Source organism: Sus scrofa, chromosome 13, assembly GCF_054392235.1.
Source record: "Sus scrofa isolate SSC_HxYL_T2T_F1_AM1 chromosome 13, Sscrofa_HxYL_maternal_Yorkshire_Landrace_v2.0, whole genome shotgun sequence".
Classification (NCBI taxonomy): domain Eukaryota; kingdom Metazoa; phylum Chordata; class Mammalia; order Artiodactyla; family Suidae; genus Sus; species Sus scrofa.
The window spans coordinates 47,668,738-47,686,601 of record NC_139395.1 but is presented as its reverse complement, the minus strand read 5'-3'; the positions used below and the strand labels follow the sequence as shown (position 1 = coordinate 47,686,601).

At 55.5% G+C, this 17,864-nt stretch overlaps 4 protein-coding genes across 17 annotated transcripts; 3 read left to right on the top strand and 1 right to left on the bottom strand.

Annotated features, from left to right (window-relative positions):
• The first annotated feature begins 329 nt into the window (after positions 1-329).
• On the top strand, positions 330-7,814 carry TMEM115 (transmembrane protein 115). The gene is made up of 4 exons (XM_084988360.1): positions 330-1,603; positions 4,680-4,779; positions 5,033-5,118; positions 7,650-7,814. The coding sequence occupies exons 1-4, from the start codon at positions 753-755 to the stop codon at positions 7,771-7,773; spliced, it is 1,161 nt and encodes a 386-aa protein (XP_084844486.1). The 5' UTR covers positions 330-752; the 3' UTR covers positions 7,774-7,814.
• Positions 6,128-8,855, bottom strand: CYB561D2 (cytochrome b561 family member D2). Its single transcript, XM_003132228.5, has 4 exons — positions 8,741-8,855; positions 8,167-8,318; positions 7,671-7,708; positions 6,128-7,005 (listed from the first exon to the last, which is right to left on the bottom strand). Exons 2-4 carry the CDS (start codon positions 8,291-8,293, stop codon positions 6,502-6,504), a joined length of 669 nt encoding a protein of 222 aa, XP_003132276.1. The 5' UTR covers positions 8,294-8,318; positions 8,741-8,855; the 3' UTR covers positions 6,128-6,501.
• Positions 8,856-8,962: 107 nt separating this feature from the next.
• NPRL2 (NPR2 like, GATOR1 complex subunit) lies at positions 8,963-12,239 on the top strand. Of its 6 annotated transcripts, none has more exons than XR_306793.4 (11): positions 8,963-9,132; positions 9,650-9,741; positions 9,843-10,011; positions 10,165-10,273; positions 10,644-10,780; positions 10,872-10,969; positions 11,088-11,124; positions 11,241-11,334; positions 11,412-11,678; positions 11,794-11,936; positions 12,023-12,239. XR_306793.4 is itself a non-coding variant. In XM_084988361.1 (11 exons), the coding sequence occupies exons 1-10, from the start codon at positions 9,055-9,057 to the stop codon at positions 11,917-11,919; spliced, it is 1,020 nt and encodes a 339-aa protein (XP_084844487.1). In that variant the 5' UTR covers positions 8,963-9,054; the 3' UTR covers positions 11,920-11,936; positions 12,023-12,239. The 6 variants fall into 6 exon arrangements, 5 of the variants coding, with proteins under 5 accessions (XP_084844487.1, XP_003132274.1, XP_005669657.1 ...); XM_084988361.1 differs by having other exon boundaries at positions 11,599-11,678; XM_003132226.5 differs by having other exon boundaries at positions 11,412-11,529.
• Positions 12,240-13,100: 861 nt separating this feature from the next.
• Positions 13,101-17,766, top strand: ZMYND10 (zinc finger MYND-type containing 10). Of its 9 annotated transcripts, XM_021068822.2 has the most exons (12): positions 13,101-13,375; positions 13,648-13,756; positions 14,676-14,792; positions 14,919-14,972; positions 15,092-15,229; positions 15,341-15,429; positions 15,520-15,620; positions 16,316-16,488; positions 16,735-16,860; positions 16,943-17,064; positions 17,176-17,301; positions 17,390-17,766. In XM_021068822.2, the coding sequence occupies exons 1-12, from the start codon at positions 13,284-13,286 to the stop codon at positions 17,463-17,465; spliced, it is 1,323 nt and encodes a 440-aa protein (XP_020924481.1). In that variant the 5' UTR covers positions 13,101-13,283; the 3' UTR covers positions 17,466-17,766. The 9 variants fall into 9 exon arrangements, with proteins under 9 accessions (XP_020924481.1, XP_084844472.1, XP_084844470.1 ...); XM_084988346.1 differs by lacking the exon at positions 13,648-13,756; XM_084988344.1 differs by lacking the exon at positions 14,676-14,792.
• Positions 17,767-17,864: the final 98 nt, after the last annotated feature.

The following is a 17,864-nucleotide window of genomic DNA, read 5'->3' as shown; positions in this document are numbered from 1 at the left end:
TGTGCTGCCGCTGGTATTCGCCGCTCTCTCAAGGTTAGCGACGCTAGTGCACCTTCCCCCACGTCCAGAGATCTGGCAGAAACGGTCCTGGGAACTACAACTCCCAAGCACACGCTTTTCTCACCACCAACAGGAACAGCCCGACGCACAGCCTCCTGGGACGTGTTCTACCCGGAATCCTGATTTCCGCTGGTTCCGGCTCCGGCCCAGGACTCCTTATCCCAGCATGCAGTGGAGCCGCAAGGCCGACGCTCAGAGGGCATCCTGCCGCCGCCCGGGGCGCGCAGGCGCAGCGCCCCTGTTTGTCGGCGCTTGAGAAGGGAGGAGGTAGAGTCGAAACCGAGACCCAGGCCGAGGCGGGACTGATCAGACTTGACTCCGGCCCAGAACTAGGCTCCAGTGCCGCGCGGACCGTAGGATCCCAGAGTGGATGGAGGAGATCGAGCCCTAAGATCACGTCCAGACCCGTTGGTGTGGCGTGGGGCCTGCAGGGAGACCAGGCGGGCGTGCAGAAGCTACCCAGGGCCTTCCCTCAGATCCCCTGCTAAGGGCCTAGTCCCCGGTCCGGCGACCAGGCCCGGCTCTGCCGTTTATGACCGGAGTCGACCTGACCGGAAGTGGAGATTTCACCCGGGCCATAGGCCATTGACTAGGCCGGGCCCGGGCCTCCCGTCGGGGCCGGACTTGGACGAGGCCCCGGGGAGGCCCCTAGCCCACTAAACCCTTCCCTCAGGCCGAAGCCAGCTGGGAAGATGCAGCGCGCCTTACCGGGCGCCCGCCAACACTTGGGGGCCATCCTGGCCAGCGCCAGCGTGGTGGTGAAGGCTCTGTGCGTTGCTGTACTATTCCTCTACCTGCTGTCCTTTGCCGTGGACACGAGCTGCCTGGCTGTCACCCCAGGCTATCTCTTTCCACCCAACTTCTGGATCTGGACCCTGGCCACCCATGGGCTGATGGAACAGCATGTGTGGGATGTGGCCATTAGCCTGGCCACAGTGGTGGTAGCTGGACGTTTGCTGGAGCCCCTCTGGGGGGCCTTGGAGCTGCTCATCTTCTTCTCAGTGGTGAACGTATCTGTGGGGCTGCTGGGGGCCTTCGCCTACCTCCTCACCTACATGGCTTCCTTCAACTTGGTGTACCTTTTTACTATCCGCATCCACGGCTCCCTGGGCTTCCTAGGTGGTGTCTTGGTGGCACTCAAGCAAACCATGGGGGACTGTGTGGTGCTCCGAGTGCCCCAGGTTCGTGTCAGTGTGGTGCCCATGCTGCTGTTGGGGCTGCTGTTGCTGCTGCGGCTGGCCACACTACTCCAGAGCCCAGCGCTGGCCTCCTATGGCTTTGGGCTGCTCTCCAGTTGGGTGTATCTTCGCTTCTACCAGCGCCATAGCCGAGGCCGAGGAGACATGGCCGACCACTTTGCTTTCGCCACCTTCTTCCCTGAGATCCTGCAGCCTGTGGTGGGGCTGTTGGCAAACTTGGTACATGGCCTCCTGGTGAAGGTAAAGATATGCCAGAAGACAGTGAAGCGCTATGATGTGGGCGCACCATCCTCCATCACCATCAGCCTCCCAGGCACAGACCCTCAAGATGCAGAGCGGAGAAGGTACCGTGGGATCTTCCAAACCTTGTTAAGAGCGTATTTACTGATGAAGTCACATTCCATCTGTTGAGGTGCTTCCTGTACATTGGCTGGCAGCCTACAGTCAGATGTTGGGTAAATTCAGAAAGAGAAAGTCCAGTTTGGGGCCTTGAGATCAGCATTTAGGTGTCTAGGCTGCAGGAAGTGCTTTGCAAAATTAGGGAGTAAAAGTTCCCTTTATCACCACTCAGGCCACTTCAGTCTCCAGAAATGCCCTGCCTCCTTTGGAGCTGCATGAAGGGCTAATAGAGAGTGAGATACACTTAACACTGGGCTTGTCTCAGAATCCTAGACACTGGGCCTGTGGGAACCAGAATCAACCTGGTGGTCCTTTTTCTCCTGTGAGGGAGGGACAGAGGAGGAGACCTGGGATCCTTAAGAGGTGGTTGGGGCCACCGCAGCTTCCAAACGCTAATCTATACCCTCTCTCTGGGCCTTAATTCCGATGCCGTGCTTCTCTGCCTTTTATTTATTGAGAGGGAAGCCTGGTGTATAACTAGACTTAGCCATGCCCCCCACACCCCACTCTGGGAAGCATGTCACCAAACCCAGGAGACAGCCATGTGACCCACGGAGGGAGCCTACTGACCACATTAGGGAATGCAGTGACTTTCTCATTATCTGTAAACCTACCCATTAGTACCACCAGGAGTCCCAGTGAATTATTCACTTAATGCACCTTGGCCAGGGCAGGACCGATTTTTTTTTTTTTTTTTTTTTTTTTTGCTTTTTAGGGCTACACCTGTAACCTATGGAAGTTACCAGGCTAGGGATCAAATTGGAGCTGCAGCTGCCACAGCTCACGGCAACACCGGATCCTTAACCCACGGAGCGAGGCCAGGGATCAAACCTACATCGTCATGGATACTAGTTGGGTTTGTTACCACTGAGCTACAGCAGGAACTCCAGGACAGATCTTTTTAATCCAGCTCTTTCTCTCTCTCACAGGTCTGTGGACTCACTATAGTAGTCACAGCTCTGTTTCCAACATTATTCTTGAGGTTTTTTGATGCAGTTACTTGAGAAATGAAATCTAGAGTAGGTTCTGTTCCTACTTTCTACATCTGTCAAAGGCTTCTGCTTTTTCTCACTTGTGAAATGGGTTCTTAGGCAGCTTTATGAATTCAGCTGGAGTCATCCCTGCACTTACTCTCCACTGGGGCTGTAGAGTGTGGGACACACCCTTTTCTTGAAGTTTCCAGCTGGGAAAGGGCCACAGATTATTATATTCCAAGGTGGCAGGTGTTGAAAAGTACACATGGCAGGCTGCAGAGCATAATTAGGGGCCCTACAGTTTGTGTCTCTATGGCTGATGAATCCTCAAGACCGGGGTCTCTATTAAGTGGAGTGATGCAGCCAGGAGGGCTGGTCCTGGTAGAAATCGAGCTGTCCTTGGAGTTCCCGTTGTGGTGCTGCAGAAACGAATCCAACTAGGAACCATGAGGTTGCGGGTTTGATCCCTGGCTCAGGGGGTTAAGGATCTGGCATTGCTGTGAGCTGTGGTGTAGTTAGCAGATGCGGCTTGGATCCTGCTGTGGCTGTGGTGTAGGCTGGCAGCTACAACTCCAATTCGACCCCTAGCCTGAGACCCTCCATATGCTGTGGGTGTGGCCCTAAGAAGCCGGCGGGTGGGGGCGGGGGGACTGAGCTGCCCTTAAAGCTATTCAGGTGGGCCCAGGCCACAGTGGTGGCCCCTCCTCAATTGAGAGATCTTGGATTGTTGGGATTGGCTGGACATTTGAAAAACCTCTGCACGCCCAAGAAAATAGACACGTGGAAGCACGTTTGGATGAGGTGTTAAGGAGTGGGTTCTTTGGCACAGTCTTGTGATTGTTACCTACTTGGGGATAGGGGCTACTCCTCCAACCAGTTTGACATCTGGGTGCATGCCACTCCCTCACCCAACGGGCTACTAATAGTGGGAGGCAGGGTTTCCTATCTTTGACCCTTGTGACAAAGTGATGGATTAGCCTGCCACTATCTCTCTGCCTTGGCAGGCTTTAAACAGAATGAGCCTGGGTAGCAGCAGGGAAGGACTGTCCTGTCTGTACCAACCTGCCATGTGCCAGGCTAGAGGAAAGAGTGGAAGTGTGCTTTGGGCTTTCTGTGCCTGTGTTCTTGTTGCCCCTCCTGTCATGTTCTCTGGCATCGTGGAGATTTTGGTTCTCTGCTGGAACTTGGAAAGCTTTACAGCTCCTCCATGCTAGTGGCACAGAGTTTGAGGCATCAGGCGTCCACAGTGGCCACTACTGGAAACATTATCTGGCATTACGGGCATCACACCTCCTGGTGGGTAGGGTCCCAAATGCTTGTATGTACCTTCTTCTAGCGAACTTTCCCACCTCCCCGCAGTGTGGGGTCTCCAGGGGTCTGCCCAGTGGAACCGTAGGCTCTGGCCTGTGCCCTATCCACGTGGGCTATTTCTCCTTCCTCTTTTCCTGCAAGTACGCAGTGTATTCCTGCTCTAACACAGGCCCTGGTGGCTTTGGGAATTCTGGGGAGGAGAATACTAGAGTCAGTTGGAGGGGTGGGCTGACCCAAGTTGGCCCTGCTTCCCAGCCTGAGAACCACAGTAGGTGCTTAAGTTCCAAACTTCCCCACACACCCTTGCCAGGAAGCCCATAATGCTCCTAACAAGGACAGAAGAAGTAATAACCCTCTCCTTGAATTCAGTGCTGGTGCCTGGCAGAAACTCACGTGTCCAGGGACCTGCCCTTCTACCATCTGTCCTGGGACATCAGCTCTGCCCAATCTTAGGCACCATCCCCAGAACCATTCCCAGAGCTGGCCTGGGGCAGGCTAGCAGGCTGGCAGGCATGCACCTGGCCTTCTCAGCCTTTGGATCCTCATTCTGATAGCAGAGTGGGCCCTAATCAAATCCCTGGGGAGCCCTGTGCCCTGCATGGGAAAGGGGAACACACAGGATTGTGAGATAGGAAGAGAAGTCTGAGTGGTAAGGCAAGTCAGTTTCATGGGGAAGAGTGTAGGGCATGAGCCAAGGCCAGACCCAGAGTGACTTGTCATCTTTCCCCTGTTCCAGGCAACTGGCTCTGAAGGCCCTCAATGAGCGGCTGAAGAGAGTGGAAGATCAGTCCGTCTGGCCCAGCATGGACGACGATGAAGAGGAGGCTGGGGTCAAGGTGGACAGCCCCCTGCCCTTAGACAAGGCCCCCACATTTCCAGGGAAGGGGGCTGTCCCAGAATCTAGCCTGATCACCTTTGAGGCAGCTCCCCCGAAGCAGTAACTCCAGACCACCTTGAGTGTAGCCTCCTCTCCCAAGCCCCCCTTGACACCCTCTCAGCTACTCCAGGGCACTGACTGCTCTGAGGAGAGGAAAGAAGGCCTGATCGGGGTTGCACAGCCTTCTGCTATTTCTCGCCAACACTACCCAGGACTCCTGCTACCTGGTTCCAAGTCCAGACAACCACTATGCCAGGCACAGGGCCTCTGAAGCATCAGCCAGCCTGGGCCATCTGAGGTAAGACTGTACCTCTGCAAGCAGCCCCAAGCAAGTGGCTGTAGGGACACTTGTGCCATGGGTCCTGGGCCAACCCCCACACCTGATACTGGTTGCGAAAGCCCTGAGCCAAGGCAAGAATTTGCCAAAAATGTTCTGGGGGTCCAGCCAGTGCAGGAGCCGGCACAGGGCTGCACGTCCCCGCCCACCCCCAGAAAGACTATGTTCACGTCAAGATTTCTGATTCTTTCTGCTGTGGCCATGGCTGCTTCTGGGCCAGAACAGTCACAGCTCCCAGGTATTTTCTACAGGACCACTTGAGTGGGCAGCCAAGCCCAGCCTCGCAGTATCAATAAAGCAGTTCTTTGAGTATGGCTCCTGGGCTCTGCTGGACCACCTTGTACAACTCCCTCATCGTGCTCTATTGCAGAGTTAGCCAGGGACTTTACTCTAGGTTCAAGGGCTTGGTCCCCAAGGCTACTCCAGCTGAATAAAAAGCCCACTGTTTTCATTCCCTTATCCCCGCCATGCTCCCGTCCCCCACCACCACACACCCACTGTTAAACAGGCTTCCCAGACCTGTCATCTCGGACCCTTGCTTTTTTCTCTCCCTGCACTATCTGGCCAGGGTGGCCCTGTCTAGGGGATCTGATGATCAAGGGCCTCTCTATCATAAGGAATTGTTCTTATCTGTGGCTCATCTCTAAGACAGTGCTCAGTGCTTAACTCCTGTAGAGGCAGCCCACCCCGAGCTCCTATCCTGTGACTGACAACCACAGTCTGGATACCAGCCACAGTCTGGATACCAGCACAGTGGGCAGCTGGGAGACTGCAAGGACACAGTGCACCATTCACAGCTATAGCTCTAGGGACTACTGGTGGCATGGGGACACTTAGCAGCCAGATCCTGGGGGGCTGGTGTGCCAGGAGAGCTTAAGCCCCTCAGCAGCCAGGGATGGGTCCCCATCTTGCCCAGCTGCCCATTTTTTCATGCTTATGGCATTGGAAAGAACTCTTTCAAACTCTGGGCTTTTCCTTCCAGTCTTTCAGCCATTTTTTTTTTTTTTTTAATTTTACTTTTTTCTCTTCTGTAATTTCTGGACATTCCAGCACAAGTAGAGTTGCTGGTATGGGGGGAAGGGGAAGACAGTCTTGCAACCTCGACTTCATCCAGACACATGATCCATGAAACTCCTTTGGGAATAGAGAAAGAAGGAAAAGGGGAAGGGGTACTCCAGCATGAGGAGCAAGCAAAAATGTCACACACGCAGGACTCTGGCTACCCTTGATGGCCCTAGTGCCTGAGGTGTCCCATGACTGAGTCAGCGGAGAAGAGTCAGAAGGTCTCAGCCTCAGTTAGCACACTGAGGGGCAAATCCAGGCTTCCCCTAGGCTGGGAAGAGCTCATGGCTGGATCCTTTTGCGGTACAGGTAGGCGTTGCTCACCTGGTTCATGATGACTAAGCTGGTAATCACAGGGCATAGCACAGCCAGGTACCAGACCCCACCAGTGACTGTGGCGGTGAACCACAGTGAACACATGCCCAACAAGAGGCTGGCACTACCCAGGAGGTAGCCCACCAGCCCAGAAGTGGCATGGTACAGCTTGAGCTTGGCCAGGGGCCAACGGGGCAACAGTTTGGGGTAGAGCAGCCCCACCCCACCTGAGCACTGCAGCCCTGCCCACAGCACAGCTAGCAGTCCTGCCCGCCCATGCCATGTGGCCAGGTGGGCTTTGCCGAGTTGTTCCTTATGGAGAATGACAAGGCCCAGGCCCAGCAGTGCACACAACAGGGCCAGCAGCTGCAGTACCCAGTGACAGCGTGCTCGGCCCTTCCGCGACAGGGAGCGCAGCAGCGAACTCTCAGGAGAGAATACCAGCAGTGCCTCTGTCATCAGGAAAGAGAACTGGGGAGACAAAAATGGGACACTAAATGAGAGTGCTGCCCAGCAGAAAGGAAGAGAGCTTTAGATATAACCTAAGCTGCTAGATTCCCCTTCATTCTCTGGCCTGTCGTCTCTTTGGTGGGGCAACTCCTTCTGGAACAGAACATCTGCTCCAGTTAACCAGCAAGGGGTATCTCTCCACACTTCTTCCTAGGTGCTATTCTGAAATGTCATCTCTACTGTTACCCAGCAAACACAGGATTTGAGATGGGGCAGTTATAAATGATTCACAAGCTTTGTTTCCCTGACACAGGATTGGATACAATTTCATGGCCGAAGTTGGCCACATGGGTGCACTGTTTCAGGGAAAGTTAGATGCATCGCTATAAATGAAGGTGAAAAGGGACACAGGTATACCCAAATGCATATTCTAAGCTTCCTGCCTAGAAATAGATCAAGCCTCATTTTGTGCTTAGACAAACCCTTGACCCTGCATCTTGAATACTTTGGTTCAAATTTCGGATATCAACTATGGGCAGGAGTTGGAGCATGCAGTTCCGCCAAGCCCATATTCCCATCCCTCCAAACAGCTATTAAGTGTCCCTTACCATTTAGAGACCTCTAAGACCAACACCCACATCTATATTTCCTCCCACCCCTTACAGCTGGCCAGGCCCACTACTTACAGCCAGACACATAAGCACGGGGTGCCAGGAGAAGAGACCTGGAATGAGAAGAGTAAGCCTTAAAAGCAAGAAGAACCCAGCCACACCAATCTTCACAGATTGAGGAAAATGAGCAGCCCATCACCCAAGGAGGTGCTGCCAAAATGTAATCCCCTTTGTTGCTGCAACAAACTGACCCTATAACCATTCTCTCTTCCTGGTCCATCCATGGATCAGAGGCCATGCTTTGCCACTCCTCTGGCAGTCCTCCCTCCTTCCCCCTGCACTTTGTAAAACTGGAACACCAACACAAGGGAAGCCAGGTATTCTGTGGGGCCTAGCCAAGCTGGTAGAGTCCCCACTCTCATCCACTCCACCCTAACTATCCCTCCAGCATAGCATGTCCCTCAGCTAGCCAGACTTTTCCCAGGAGTCAGAACTAAGGCTTCCTATTGTCTCTAGTCACCAAGAAAAGTGGCACTTTCCTTTCCAAAAGTTGACTCTGAACTCTACTTACTGGAGCCAGGCCTGGCAAGTACAGCCACAAAGATGGTGAAGCCCAGGGCCACAAGGTGGGCAGCAGCCCCAGAGGCAGTGCGCAGAGTTCGGTATATGTGCGACTCAGTCTCCACAGAAAGGGCCATGGTCAACCAGGCCGGTGGCTGCAGCCTGAAAGCATAGTAACAGTGAGCAAGGGTCTCCAGGGTCTACTCTTCTCACTGGAGCAAGGGTTGGGAGGGCAGGAATGCCACTCTCTTCGAAGAGGTTAAGGTAGGAAGGAACAGTACTAAGGCTGGCAGCAGGAACAGTAGAGGACTGGTGGCCTGTCAGCGTGTACCCCCATCTAAATTGGTACTGATCATTAACTAGCCCACCTTCCAGGCAGACGTCCCAAGGCCATGTAATAGACTACAAATCCCAGCGTGCACTACGCCGTCGCCGGGCGGGAGCGCCTGCTGGAAAGTCGTGAAGCACTGCGGGAACTGTAGTTCCCGGCTGCGTGGAAATTACAGCCTGAATCCCTTTGCACACAGCTTCCCCACGTGCCGCTAGCATGCTGCACCGCCACGCCAGGGATTCGCCTGCCTCACCCGCAGCGCCGACCCGATGCGGTGGTTTCCTCCCGAAAAAAATGGGATACTCGGGGCTCTGCCGCTCGCACTGCCGCTCCGTCGCGGAGCCGCTTAACTTCCGGGTGCGACGCCTACCCACCCAGGACTTCCTGGGACAGTCCCCTCCGCAGCCACAGGGCTGAGTCGCGCTGCGCAGGCGCTATTGAGCCGATGGGTTCGTGGGCGTGTCAGTGCGCAGGCGTATTTGACCAGGCTGCCCGAGACTGAGCTGTTTCTGACAGGTGTTCCCCGGGATAGAGAAGCCAGCTACCGACCTGGACCCCACCAGCACCATGGGCAGTGGCTGCCGCATCGAATGCATATTCTTCAGCGAGTTCCACCCCACGCTGGGACCCAAGATCACCTATCAGGTGCCATCCGGGCTCGCGGGGCTTGCGGGATAGAGGAACCCTCGGGAGAGTTCAGCTGGCTGCCTGGAAGCGGTGGAACCCCGTACCCCACGCTGCATGCAGGCACGCCACTCCTCCACTCGCGGAGAATCGTGAACCAAGAGGATATTCAGACCCAGTCCCAGGCTCTCAGCGAGGCAAACATCACCTAGGCAGTGATTAGGGGAAATCGGCTCTGGGGGCCCAGGGGAGGCGCCAGGTCCTAGGAGCGGTGTGAATAGGTAGTCCACTAGTATCCCTGGATACATAGAAATTAAGGTGAGGAAGGAGTATGCCAGGTAGAGGGAATAGCATATGCAAAAGCCAGAAGGTAGGTGAGAACATAGTGTGTGTTTGGAAACACAAAAGAGTAATAGGCCTGGGTGGATGAGAGGGGGGGAGAAACCCTGGAGAAGAGGACTTAGGCCTTGGGGGTCACCCTGTGTACCCTGCCTGGTTACAAGATCCACAAGAACTTCTTGCCACTCTTTTCCCTCAGGTCCCGGAAGACTTCATCTCCCGGGAGCTGTTTGACACTGTCCAGGTGTACATCATCACCAAGCCAGAGCTGCAGAACAAGCTCATCACTGTGTGAGGCCCTAGCTGGAAGGGAGGGAAGGTTGCCAGGAGGTGTGGAAAGACTTGGGGGTGGGAGGAACCTGACTCTGTTCCCACCTGTTCCCCTGGTCCAGCACAGCCATGGAGAAGAAACTGATCGGCTGCCCTGTGTGCATTGAGCACAAGAAGTACAGCCGCAATGCCCTGCTCTTCAACCTAGGCTTTGTCTGTGATGCCCAGGCCAAGACCTGTGCCCTAGAGCCCATTGTCAAAAAGCTGGCTGGCTACCTGACCACACTGGAGGTTTGCAACATGATGGTCTTGGGTGGATGGGCAGGCAGAGTTAGGGAAGGTGTTGCATGTTTCCAAAGCCCTCTGGACCTGAAAGCTTGCCAAGGCGGGATGCCAGCCAAGGGTCCTGGGGTGTGCCCACCATGCTGTCCTTGCTCCATCCAGCTAGAGAGCAGCTTCGTGTCCACGGAGGAGAGCAAGCAGAAGTTGGTGCCCATCATGACTATCTTGCTGGAGGAGCTAAATGCTTCAGGCCGGTGCACTTTGCCCATCGGTATGGCCCAGCCTCTGCAAGAATAGCAAAGGTGTTGGGGAGGGATGGGAAAGTAGCAGAGGAAGGTGAGCCTAGCCAAGGACAAGACTCATGAACAAATTGGTGACCAAGATAGCTATAAGCTGGGCTGATGATGTCCAGAGTGCAGTGCGTGATGGGGCTGGGGAGGGGAGGCCAGTAGAGCTCCCTGGCTCTGCTCCGTGGGCATGTTTCTTCCCCTCTCAGGACCTCAGTGTCTTGCTCAATAAAAGGAGAAGATTGGCCCTACCCAGAGCCACCTGCCTGCCTCAAGGGTTGCTGGGAGGACTGGATGGTAATTGTGGACCTCTTCGAAGAGGTGGCACTGAGGATATGGGTGGGTCCCCTGCAGATGAATCCAACACCATCCACTTGAAGGTCATTGAACAACGGCCTGATCCTCCTGTGGCCCAGGAATATGATGTGCCTGTCTTTACCAAAGACAAGGAGGATTTCTTCAACTCGCAGTGGGACCTCACCACACAACAGGTGTGCTAGCCCTCCCTGGCTTTCAAAGTCTGTGGCTGGTCACAGTCCTGACTTCATCCCACCCCTAATGACCTTGCTGTGCCCTGCCCAGATCCTGCCCTACATTGATGGTTTCCGCCATGTCCAGAAGATTTCAGCTGAAGCAGATGTGGAGCTCAACCTGGTGCGCATCGCCATCCAGAACCTGCTGTGAGTAGGGCAACAGTGATACCCAGGATGGGGTCTCTAATCAGGAAGGGACCAGGGGCCTGAGTGAGAGGGCTGGGAAGGCATGGCCCTCAGAAGCTGAGTGCAACTGTCTCCCCAGGTACTATGGTGTTGTGACACTGGTGTCCATCCTCCAGGTAGGCAAGTCTGGGTCTGATTAAGTGGAGAATGGACCATGTGGCTGGGCCCACCTAGGGCTGTTCATACTTCCAAGCCCCTCGCTCAGGCCCCTGTGCTTCTTACTCCCCTCCAGTACTCCAATGTGTACTGCCCAACACCCAAGGTCCAGGACCTGGTAGATGACAAGACCCTGCAGGAGGCATGTCTATCCTACGTGACCAAGCAAGGTACTGGCACAAGCTCTGAGGGAGGCCATCTCAGGGAGGGCAGAGCCACCTGGAGAGCTAACCCCTGATGCCTACAGGGCACAAGAGGGCCAGTCTTCGGGATGTGTTCCAGCTGTACTGTAGTCTGAGCCCTGGCACCACTGTGAGAGATCTCATTGGCCGCCACCCCCAACAGCTGCAGCACGTTGATGAACGGTCAGAGGGGACCCCTGGGCCATGAGGGGTTTTCCTGAGGGCAGGTACACTCTCTGGGTCTCTCTGTAGCTCTGGGTCAGAGAGAAAAAAAGGAGATCCCCAGTGAACAGAATCATGTGGCACTGCTGCTCCAGGAGGACTTCCTTGAGGTGATGGGTTTGGAGGCTATCCTGGTCACTGAGACAAAACTGGAGGGGAGACTGGCCTGGCTAGAAGCAGAGCTGGCTAGAACATCACCCCTTCCTCCCTCAACCCTCACCCTAGGAAGCTGATCCAGTTCGGGCTTATGAAGAATCTCATCCGGAGACTGCAGAAGTATCCTGTGCGGGTGTCTCGGGAGGAGCGGAGCCACCCTGCCAGGCTTTATACGGGCTGCCACAGCTACGATGAGATCTGCTGTAAAACAGGTAGAGGCAGGCAGGACGGCTGAGGTAGGATTAGGGCAGGGTGGCCAAGCCAAGGCTGCTGACCTTTCCTCCACTACACCACCCAGGCATGAGCTACCAAGAGCTGGATGAACGGCTGGAAAACGACCCCAACATCATCATCTGCTGGAAGTGAGGCTGATGGGAGCTAAACTAGGCACACGGCTATGGCTGCTCTCTCCAGCTAAGCCCTGCCTGGTGCATGAGGAATAGAGCAGCAAACTAGGCCATACGGTCTCAAGGTTGACCCCCATTTCTGTAAATAAAGTAATGTATTTCAACTTACCATTATTGAGTACCGACTCTGAGGCAGCCACCAGAGAGAAGTGGCAACTATCAGTGAAGGAGATGACCATCGCCCTGGCGCCCTGGAACGCCATCTGGTGGTCAGGATCGATAATGGGCATGTGAAAGTGCCTACTAATTATAAACTGAGGAAGAGGAGATGAAAAGTTGAGTGGGGACGGGTGCTGGGGCTGCTCTGGATTAGAGGGGCAAGGAAGGCCTGGCTGAACTGACTTAAACTGAACCCCGAAGGAGGAAAAGTATTTCAGGCAGAAGTAACACTGCAAAAGCCCTGAAGCAAAAGCCACTTTGGGATGTATGAGGAAGTTAAGGGAGGCCCATGGGGCTGGAACATAAAAAGCAAAAGGGGCAAGAAACGAAGGCCCAAGGTAGCAGAGGGGGCAAGAGCCTGATTCTGCAGAGCTGTTGGTAAACTGCCTTTGACATAATATTTTGACGGCCAGGGGCAGCCAGACTCACCATGTACGTCTTTAAAAGACTAGCTACTCAGGAAAGGTCAAGAGTGGAAGTGGTTCAGTAAAAAAGCCATAGTAGTTACCTCATGAGAGGTGATGGCAGCCTGGACTAGGATGGAGAGAAGTGAGCCCTGCGCAGTATTTCGCGGGTAGTGGAGCTGGACACGAGAGATTACTGCAATGAGGCCACAGACCAGCGGCAGGGAGAGCTGATGAGGTCCGGCCGACCTGATGTCCATCCAAGGAGGGAGCCTAGGCCACAAGACTGGGAATTAGGGACCCGTGAGCCGCAGCCGGCTGTAAGGCAAAGTGGAGGGTTGCCACCCTACCCCGAAACACTGCAGGCGGGGGCGGGGCCTAGGCCGCATTGCGCATGCGCCGTGCTAACGGTTTCCATGGCTGCAAAGACGCACACTTCCCAACCGCTCCGCAACTGCAGGATCCCAGACTTGGGCCCCGCCGGAGACCGTGGTCCCCCAGAGTGTCAGCACCCCTACCTCAGAGCCGGCTGTTGCCCGCTGTCAGCTGGACCCCGCCTTCCTGCCCTCTGTAACCTTGGGCCGCCGACATGGGCGACCTGGAGCTACTGTTGCCCGGGGAGGCTGACGTACTAGTGCGGGGACTGCGCAGCTTCCAGATCCGCGAGATGGGCTCCGGAGGGTGAGGCAGCTGGATCCTGGGGCAGGCGGAGTCATGGGGTCAGAGTCTTTGAGTGGGAGAGGGTAGCCCTGACCTTGGGGGGAGGGGTTGCCCAGCGTGGAAGGGCCCCCAGGTGGGGAGGTAAAGCTCTTAGAGACTGAGGGGGCGGGGGCGTATATGGTCCTGCGCTACATCGGACGCCTCAGGATCGGGGTTAGGCTTCAACAGAACCCAGCCCCCACCCCCACTGCACACACGTGCATCCACATGCACACACACCCTCTGTGGGGCAGATGGAACCAGCAGCATGAGAATCTGGAGAAACTGAACATGCAGGCCATCCTTGATGCCACCGCTAGCCAGGGCGAACCCATCCAGGAGCTCCTTGTCACCCATGGGAAGGTATGCTGGAATCACAGACAGGGTTCCTGCCTTCTCACCACCACCCACCCCACCACTCTACACCTCAGGGGTAACTTGGGTGCCTGTGCTTCCCTCTGGCTGGCACACCTGTCCTCCCTAAAGGAGAAGGAATAGTGTATTATTACAATTTGATTTTACAGCCCTATGGGACAGGACCCTAGCATGCCAGGCAGGGTAGAGGGCGTGGGTTGATTAGGGAGATAGTCCTGGATCCTAGAACACCCTAGGCTGTAGGGAGAGGTCCCAAGTTCTAAAGCCTTTCCTGAATAGACTGACAGACTGGAGGAGGTCCCCACTGAAGTGAGGGTGAGACTTTGGCATGGAAGGAGGCAACCTTCCCAAAACGAGAGAGGGAGTTAGAAACCAGAGATTGGCTCAGCTGGAACATGTGCCAGGTGATGGTACAGTAAATGACCTGAGATAGCACCTGACAGCAAGGTTCCTCTGCAAGGAAAACTTCTACTGGGGGCAGGGGGAGGCTAGGAATAGGGCACTGTGAGGGGGATGCTGAGTAAGAGTGAGGCCAAGGCACAGAAAAGCAGTGAGGCCAGAGGACAAGGACAAGAGGGAAGGCATGAGCAGGAGGGCATGAGCTGAGAGGTACACCTGAATAGAGAAGGAGGGGATAAGGGCTTAGATGCAGGGGGAGCTTGGCATCCTGGGGACAAGGCAAGGGCCAGTCATAAGACACCAGATGCCCTCACAGAGATACTGGGGGCAGCTAGAAATGGAGCGCTAAGGTGCAGAAGAGAGGTCGGGAAGGAATTTGTGGGGTGTGTGAGAGTCTACGGGCCCAGGGGAGTTTGACAAGAGCTGGGCTGGGCTGAGCCAGGAACAGGAAAGTTGCCAGGCCAAGGCAGGCCCGTCTCATCCCTGTATTAACCCCCTCACCCCAAAGATCCCCACGCTGGTGGAGGAGCTGATTGCAGTGGAGATGTGGAAGCAGAAGGTGTTCCCTGTGCTGTGCAAGCTGGAGGACTTCAAGCCCCAGAATACTTTTCCCATATACATGGTGGTGAGCTGGGCCATTGGTTCATACCCCTGTTCAGCCCCTCAGAGGGACCCAGACTAGAGAAGGAAGCTGGTAGCCCCTATCCCTCTTCCAGCAGCCCAGGGTCCTGTTCTCCTCTTTAACTGACAGATACACCACGAAGCCTCCATCATCAACCTCCTGGAGACAGTGTTCTTCCACAAGGTGAGGCACCCGCCCTGCCCACTGGCTACTGCCCCAGGCCAGAGCCTGGCAGCAAGGGGGGTTGTATCTGTGTGGGAAGGGCATCAGAGACAGAATGTTCCCCTCCTCCTGACCCCCAGGAGGTGTGTGAATCAGCAGAGGACACTGTCTTGGACCTTGTGGACTACTGCCACCGCAAACTAACTTTGTTGGTGGCCCATTGTGGCCATGATGGCCCCTCAGAGGAAGAGGAGTCCCAGTACAGCACCCCCATGCAGGTGGGCTGAGGTTCCCTAGGATTGGCAAGGGCTAGACCCAGGCTCCCCCAGGTCTAAGCAGGCAAGAAGATGGCCCACCTTGAACGCCGTGTGTCCCACCCCCCAACTCAGGAACTACAAAAGCAGGCAGAGCTGATGGAATTTGAGATTGCACTGAAGGCCCTCTCGGTGCTGCGCTACATTACAGACTGTGTGGACAGGTGGGCAGCCCTACCAGGTCTGGGGCCTGAAATGGAGGGCTGGGAGCCTGGGCTTGTAGTTTCTCCTTACCTTTCTATCTCTGTCCCTAGCCTTTCCCTGAGCACCTTGAGCCGCATGCTCAGCACCCACAACCTACCCTGTCTCCTGGTGGAATTGCTGGAGCATAGTCCCTGGAGCCGGCAGGAAGGAGGTAAGGTCCTCTTCCATCTGCCTAAGCCCCAGCCCACTGCTTCCAGGACATCCTCCAGGATTGACAGGGGGGCAGCTTGCACACAAGCAGACAAACTCTGCCCCCTTGCCCACAGAGAATACCAGAATGCCTCACCTAAAGTGGGCCTAGGGAGTTCCCTAGTGGCCTAGCAGTTAAAAATCTGGCATTTTCAGAGTTTCCGTTGTGGCTCAGAGGGTAAAGAACCGAACATAGTATCCATGAGGATGCAGGTGCAATCCCTGGCCTCACTTAGTGGGTTAAGGATCCAGTATTGTCATGGCTGTAGTGTAGGCCAGCAGCTACAGCTCTGATTCAACCCCTAGCCTGGGAGCTTCCATAGGCCACAGGTATGGCCATAAAAAGGAAAAAAAGTATTAAAAAATATATATATATGGCATTTTCACTACTGTGGCTCTGGTCACTGCTGTAGCGCAAGTTTGATCCCTGGTCTGGGAACTTCTGCATGCCATAGGTACATCCCCCCCAAAAAAAAACAAATTGGACCTAGGCCTGTTCTCTGCAGCAGGCAAAGAACTCACCCTGCTCTAAAGCAAGCAGCACCCCAGCCTGGGCAAGTCCTGTGCCCAGGCAGTGGTCAGTCTCCCAGCCCACGCAGCTGGCTCACTCAAAGAGCATGCGATGTTTGTACCCAGTATGCTGGTTCCTCTCCCCAGGCAAGCTGCAGCAATTTGAGAGTGGCCGTTGGCAGACAGTGCCCCCATCAGAGCAGCAAAAACTGAGCAAGTTGGATGGGCAGGTGTGGATTGCCCTGTACAACCTGCTGCTAAGCCCCGAGGCCCGAGCCCACTATTGCCTCACCAGCTTTGCTAAAGGACAGCTACTCAAGGTAGGAACTCCTCCCATATCAGCCCCACAGCCCCCTAGCCCTGCCCCACCCCACCCCTGTTTATTTTTACCCACCTGCCTCAACCCTAGGCCTCTCTCCAGAACTTGGGCCTCAGGTGACACACACAGAAGCTAATGGGATGTGGGTCCCACGGGCATCCTTAGTCCAACCCAGCCCAGGGTCTCTCTGTTCCTTGACCTTCTGGTCAGCACTGCTTCACACTGGCCTCCCTGGAAACCCTTGCAGCTTCAGGCATTCCTCACAGACACGCTGCTGGACCAGATGCCCAACCTGGCAGACCTGCAGGGTTTCCTAGCCCACCTGGCCCTGGCCGAAGCCCAGCCCCCTAAGAAAGACCTGGTGTTGGAACAGGTAGGCACTAGAAAGTTAGTTGCTCGGGACCACTGCCCACTTTGCCAGCTCCTCCCTGCTACTCTCCATTTCTCTTCCCCAGATCCCAGAAATCTGGGAGCGGCTAGAGCAAGAGAACAAAGGCAAGTGGCAGGCTATTGCCAAGCACCAGCTGCAGCATATATTCAGCACCTCAGAGCAGGACCTGAGGCTGCAAGCACAAAGGTGAGGCCTGCTGGAAGGGGTGGAAGAGATGCAGAAGGCATGGATGTGGGCAGGGCTGCTCCTGTCCCCCCACCCACAGGTCCAGTCAAGTCCTTCTGACCCTTTTCCCAGGTGGGCTGAGACCTACAGACTGGACGTGCTGGAGGCAGTGGCTCCAGAGCGACCCCGCTGTGCTTACTGCAGTGCAGAGGCCTCCAAGCGCTGCTCACGATGCCAGAATGAGTGGTACTGCTGCAGGTGAGGGTATCCTAGGATCTTGGATCCCTAAATCCCACTTCCATACCCCTCACAAACACTGAATCTTTACTGGCCCACTTGCCTGCAGGGAGTGCCAAGTCAAGCACTGGGAAAAACATGGAAAGTCTTGTGTTGTGGCAGCCCAAGGTGACAGAGCCAAGTGAAGGATGCAGCTGCTGAGGGCCAACCACCATGCCATACAATCCACTAGAGTGTACCCCTGAACCTCTGGATCTCGGCCTGGCCTCTGCAAGTGCCCCAGCCTCCCAGATGAGGAAGACAGCAGGAGGGAAGTGCTGCTGACCCATCTTCCCCAGCAAAGCCATCCCCACTTCCTGCCCCACCCGGCTTAGGGTGCAGCCTCAGCAAGCTGGGGAGAGAGGCCCTGGGCGGGGTTGTGGGGGTGAGAACCGGATGTGGGGACCCTCTTCCTTCAGTAAGTAAAGTAAAGCTGGTTTCCATAAAGACGCCTGTTTTCCGCGTGGTCGTCGTGGTTGTTAGGGGGAGGGGAGTAGCTCGAGGGATGAAGGGAGGTAGGAGGGCGGGGACTCCGCGACAGCAGC

Bases quoted from the DNA above. Each gene is read 5' to 3' on its own strand.
- CYB561D2 (XM_003132228.5), bottom strand. From the start codon at position 8,293: ATGGCCCTTTCTGTGGAGACTGAGTCGCACATATACCGAACTCTGCGC. The intron at 7,709-8,166 runs GTAAGTAGAGTT...TTCTCATTCCAG, and splicing joins ACTTGCCAGGCCTGGCTCCA to GTCTCTTCTCCTGGCACCCC. The intron at 7,006-7,670 runs GTAAGTAGTGGG...TTGTCTCCCCAG, and splicing joins CCGTGCTTATGTGTCTGGCT to TTCTCTTTCCTGATGACAGA.
- TMEM115 (XM_084988360.1), top strand. From the start codon at position 753: ATGCAGCGCGCCTTACCGGGCGCCCGCCAACACTTGGGGGCCATCCTG. The intron at 4,780-5,032 runs GTGGACAGCCCC...AACACTACCCAG, and splicing joins AAGAGGAGGCTGGGGTCAAG to GACTCCTGCTACCTGGTTCC. The intron at 5,119-7,649 runs GTAAGACTGTAC...CACCCCTTACAG, and splicing joins GCCAGCCTGGGCCATCTGAG to CTGGCCAGGCCCACTACTTA.
- ZMYND10 (XM_021068822.2), top strand. From the start codon at position 13,284: ATGGGCGACCTGGAGCTACTGTTGCCCGGGGAGGCTGACGTACTAGTG. The intron at 13,757-14,675 runs GTATGCTGGAAT...CTCACCCCAAAG, and splicing joins TCCTTGTCACCCATGGGAAG to ATCCCCACGCTGGTGGAGGA. The intron at 15,621-16,315 runs GTAAGGTCCTCT...TCCTCTCCCCAG, and splicing joins CTGGAGCCGGCAGGAAGGAG to GCAAGCTGCAGCAATTTGAG.
- NPRL2 (XM_003132226.5), top strand. From the start codon at position 9,055: ATGGGCAGTGGCTGCCGCATCGAATGCATATTCTTCAGCGAGTTCCAC. The intron at 10,012-10,164 runs GTTTGCAACATG...TGCTCCATCCAG, and splicing joins GCTACCTGACCACACTGGAG to CTAGAGAGCAGCTTCGTGTC. The intron at 10,970-11,087 runs GTGAGTAGGGCA...CTGTCTCCCCAG, and splicing joins ATCGCCATCCAGAACCTGCT to GTACTATGGTGTTGTGACAC.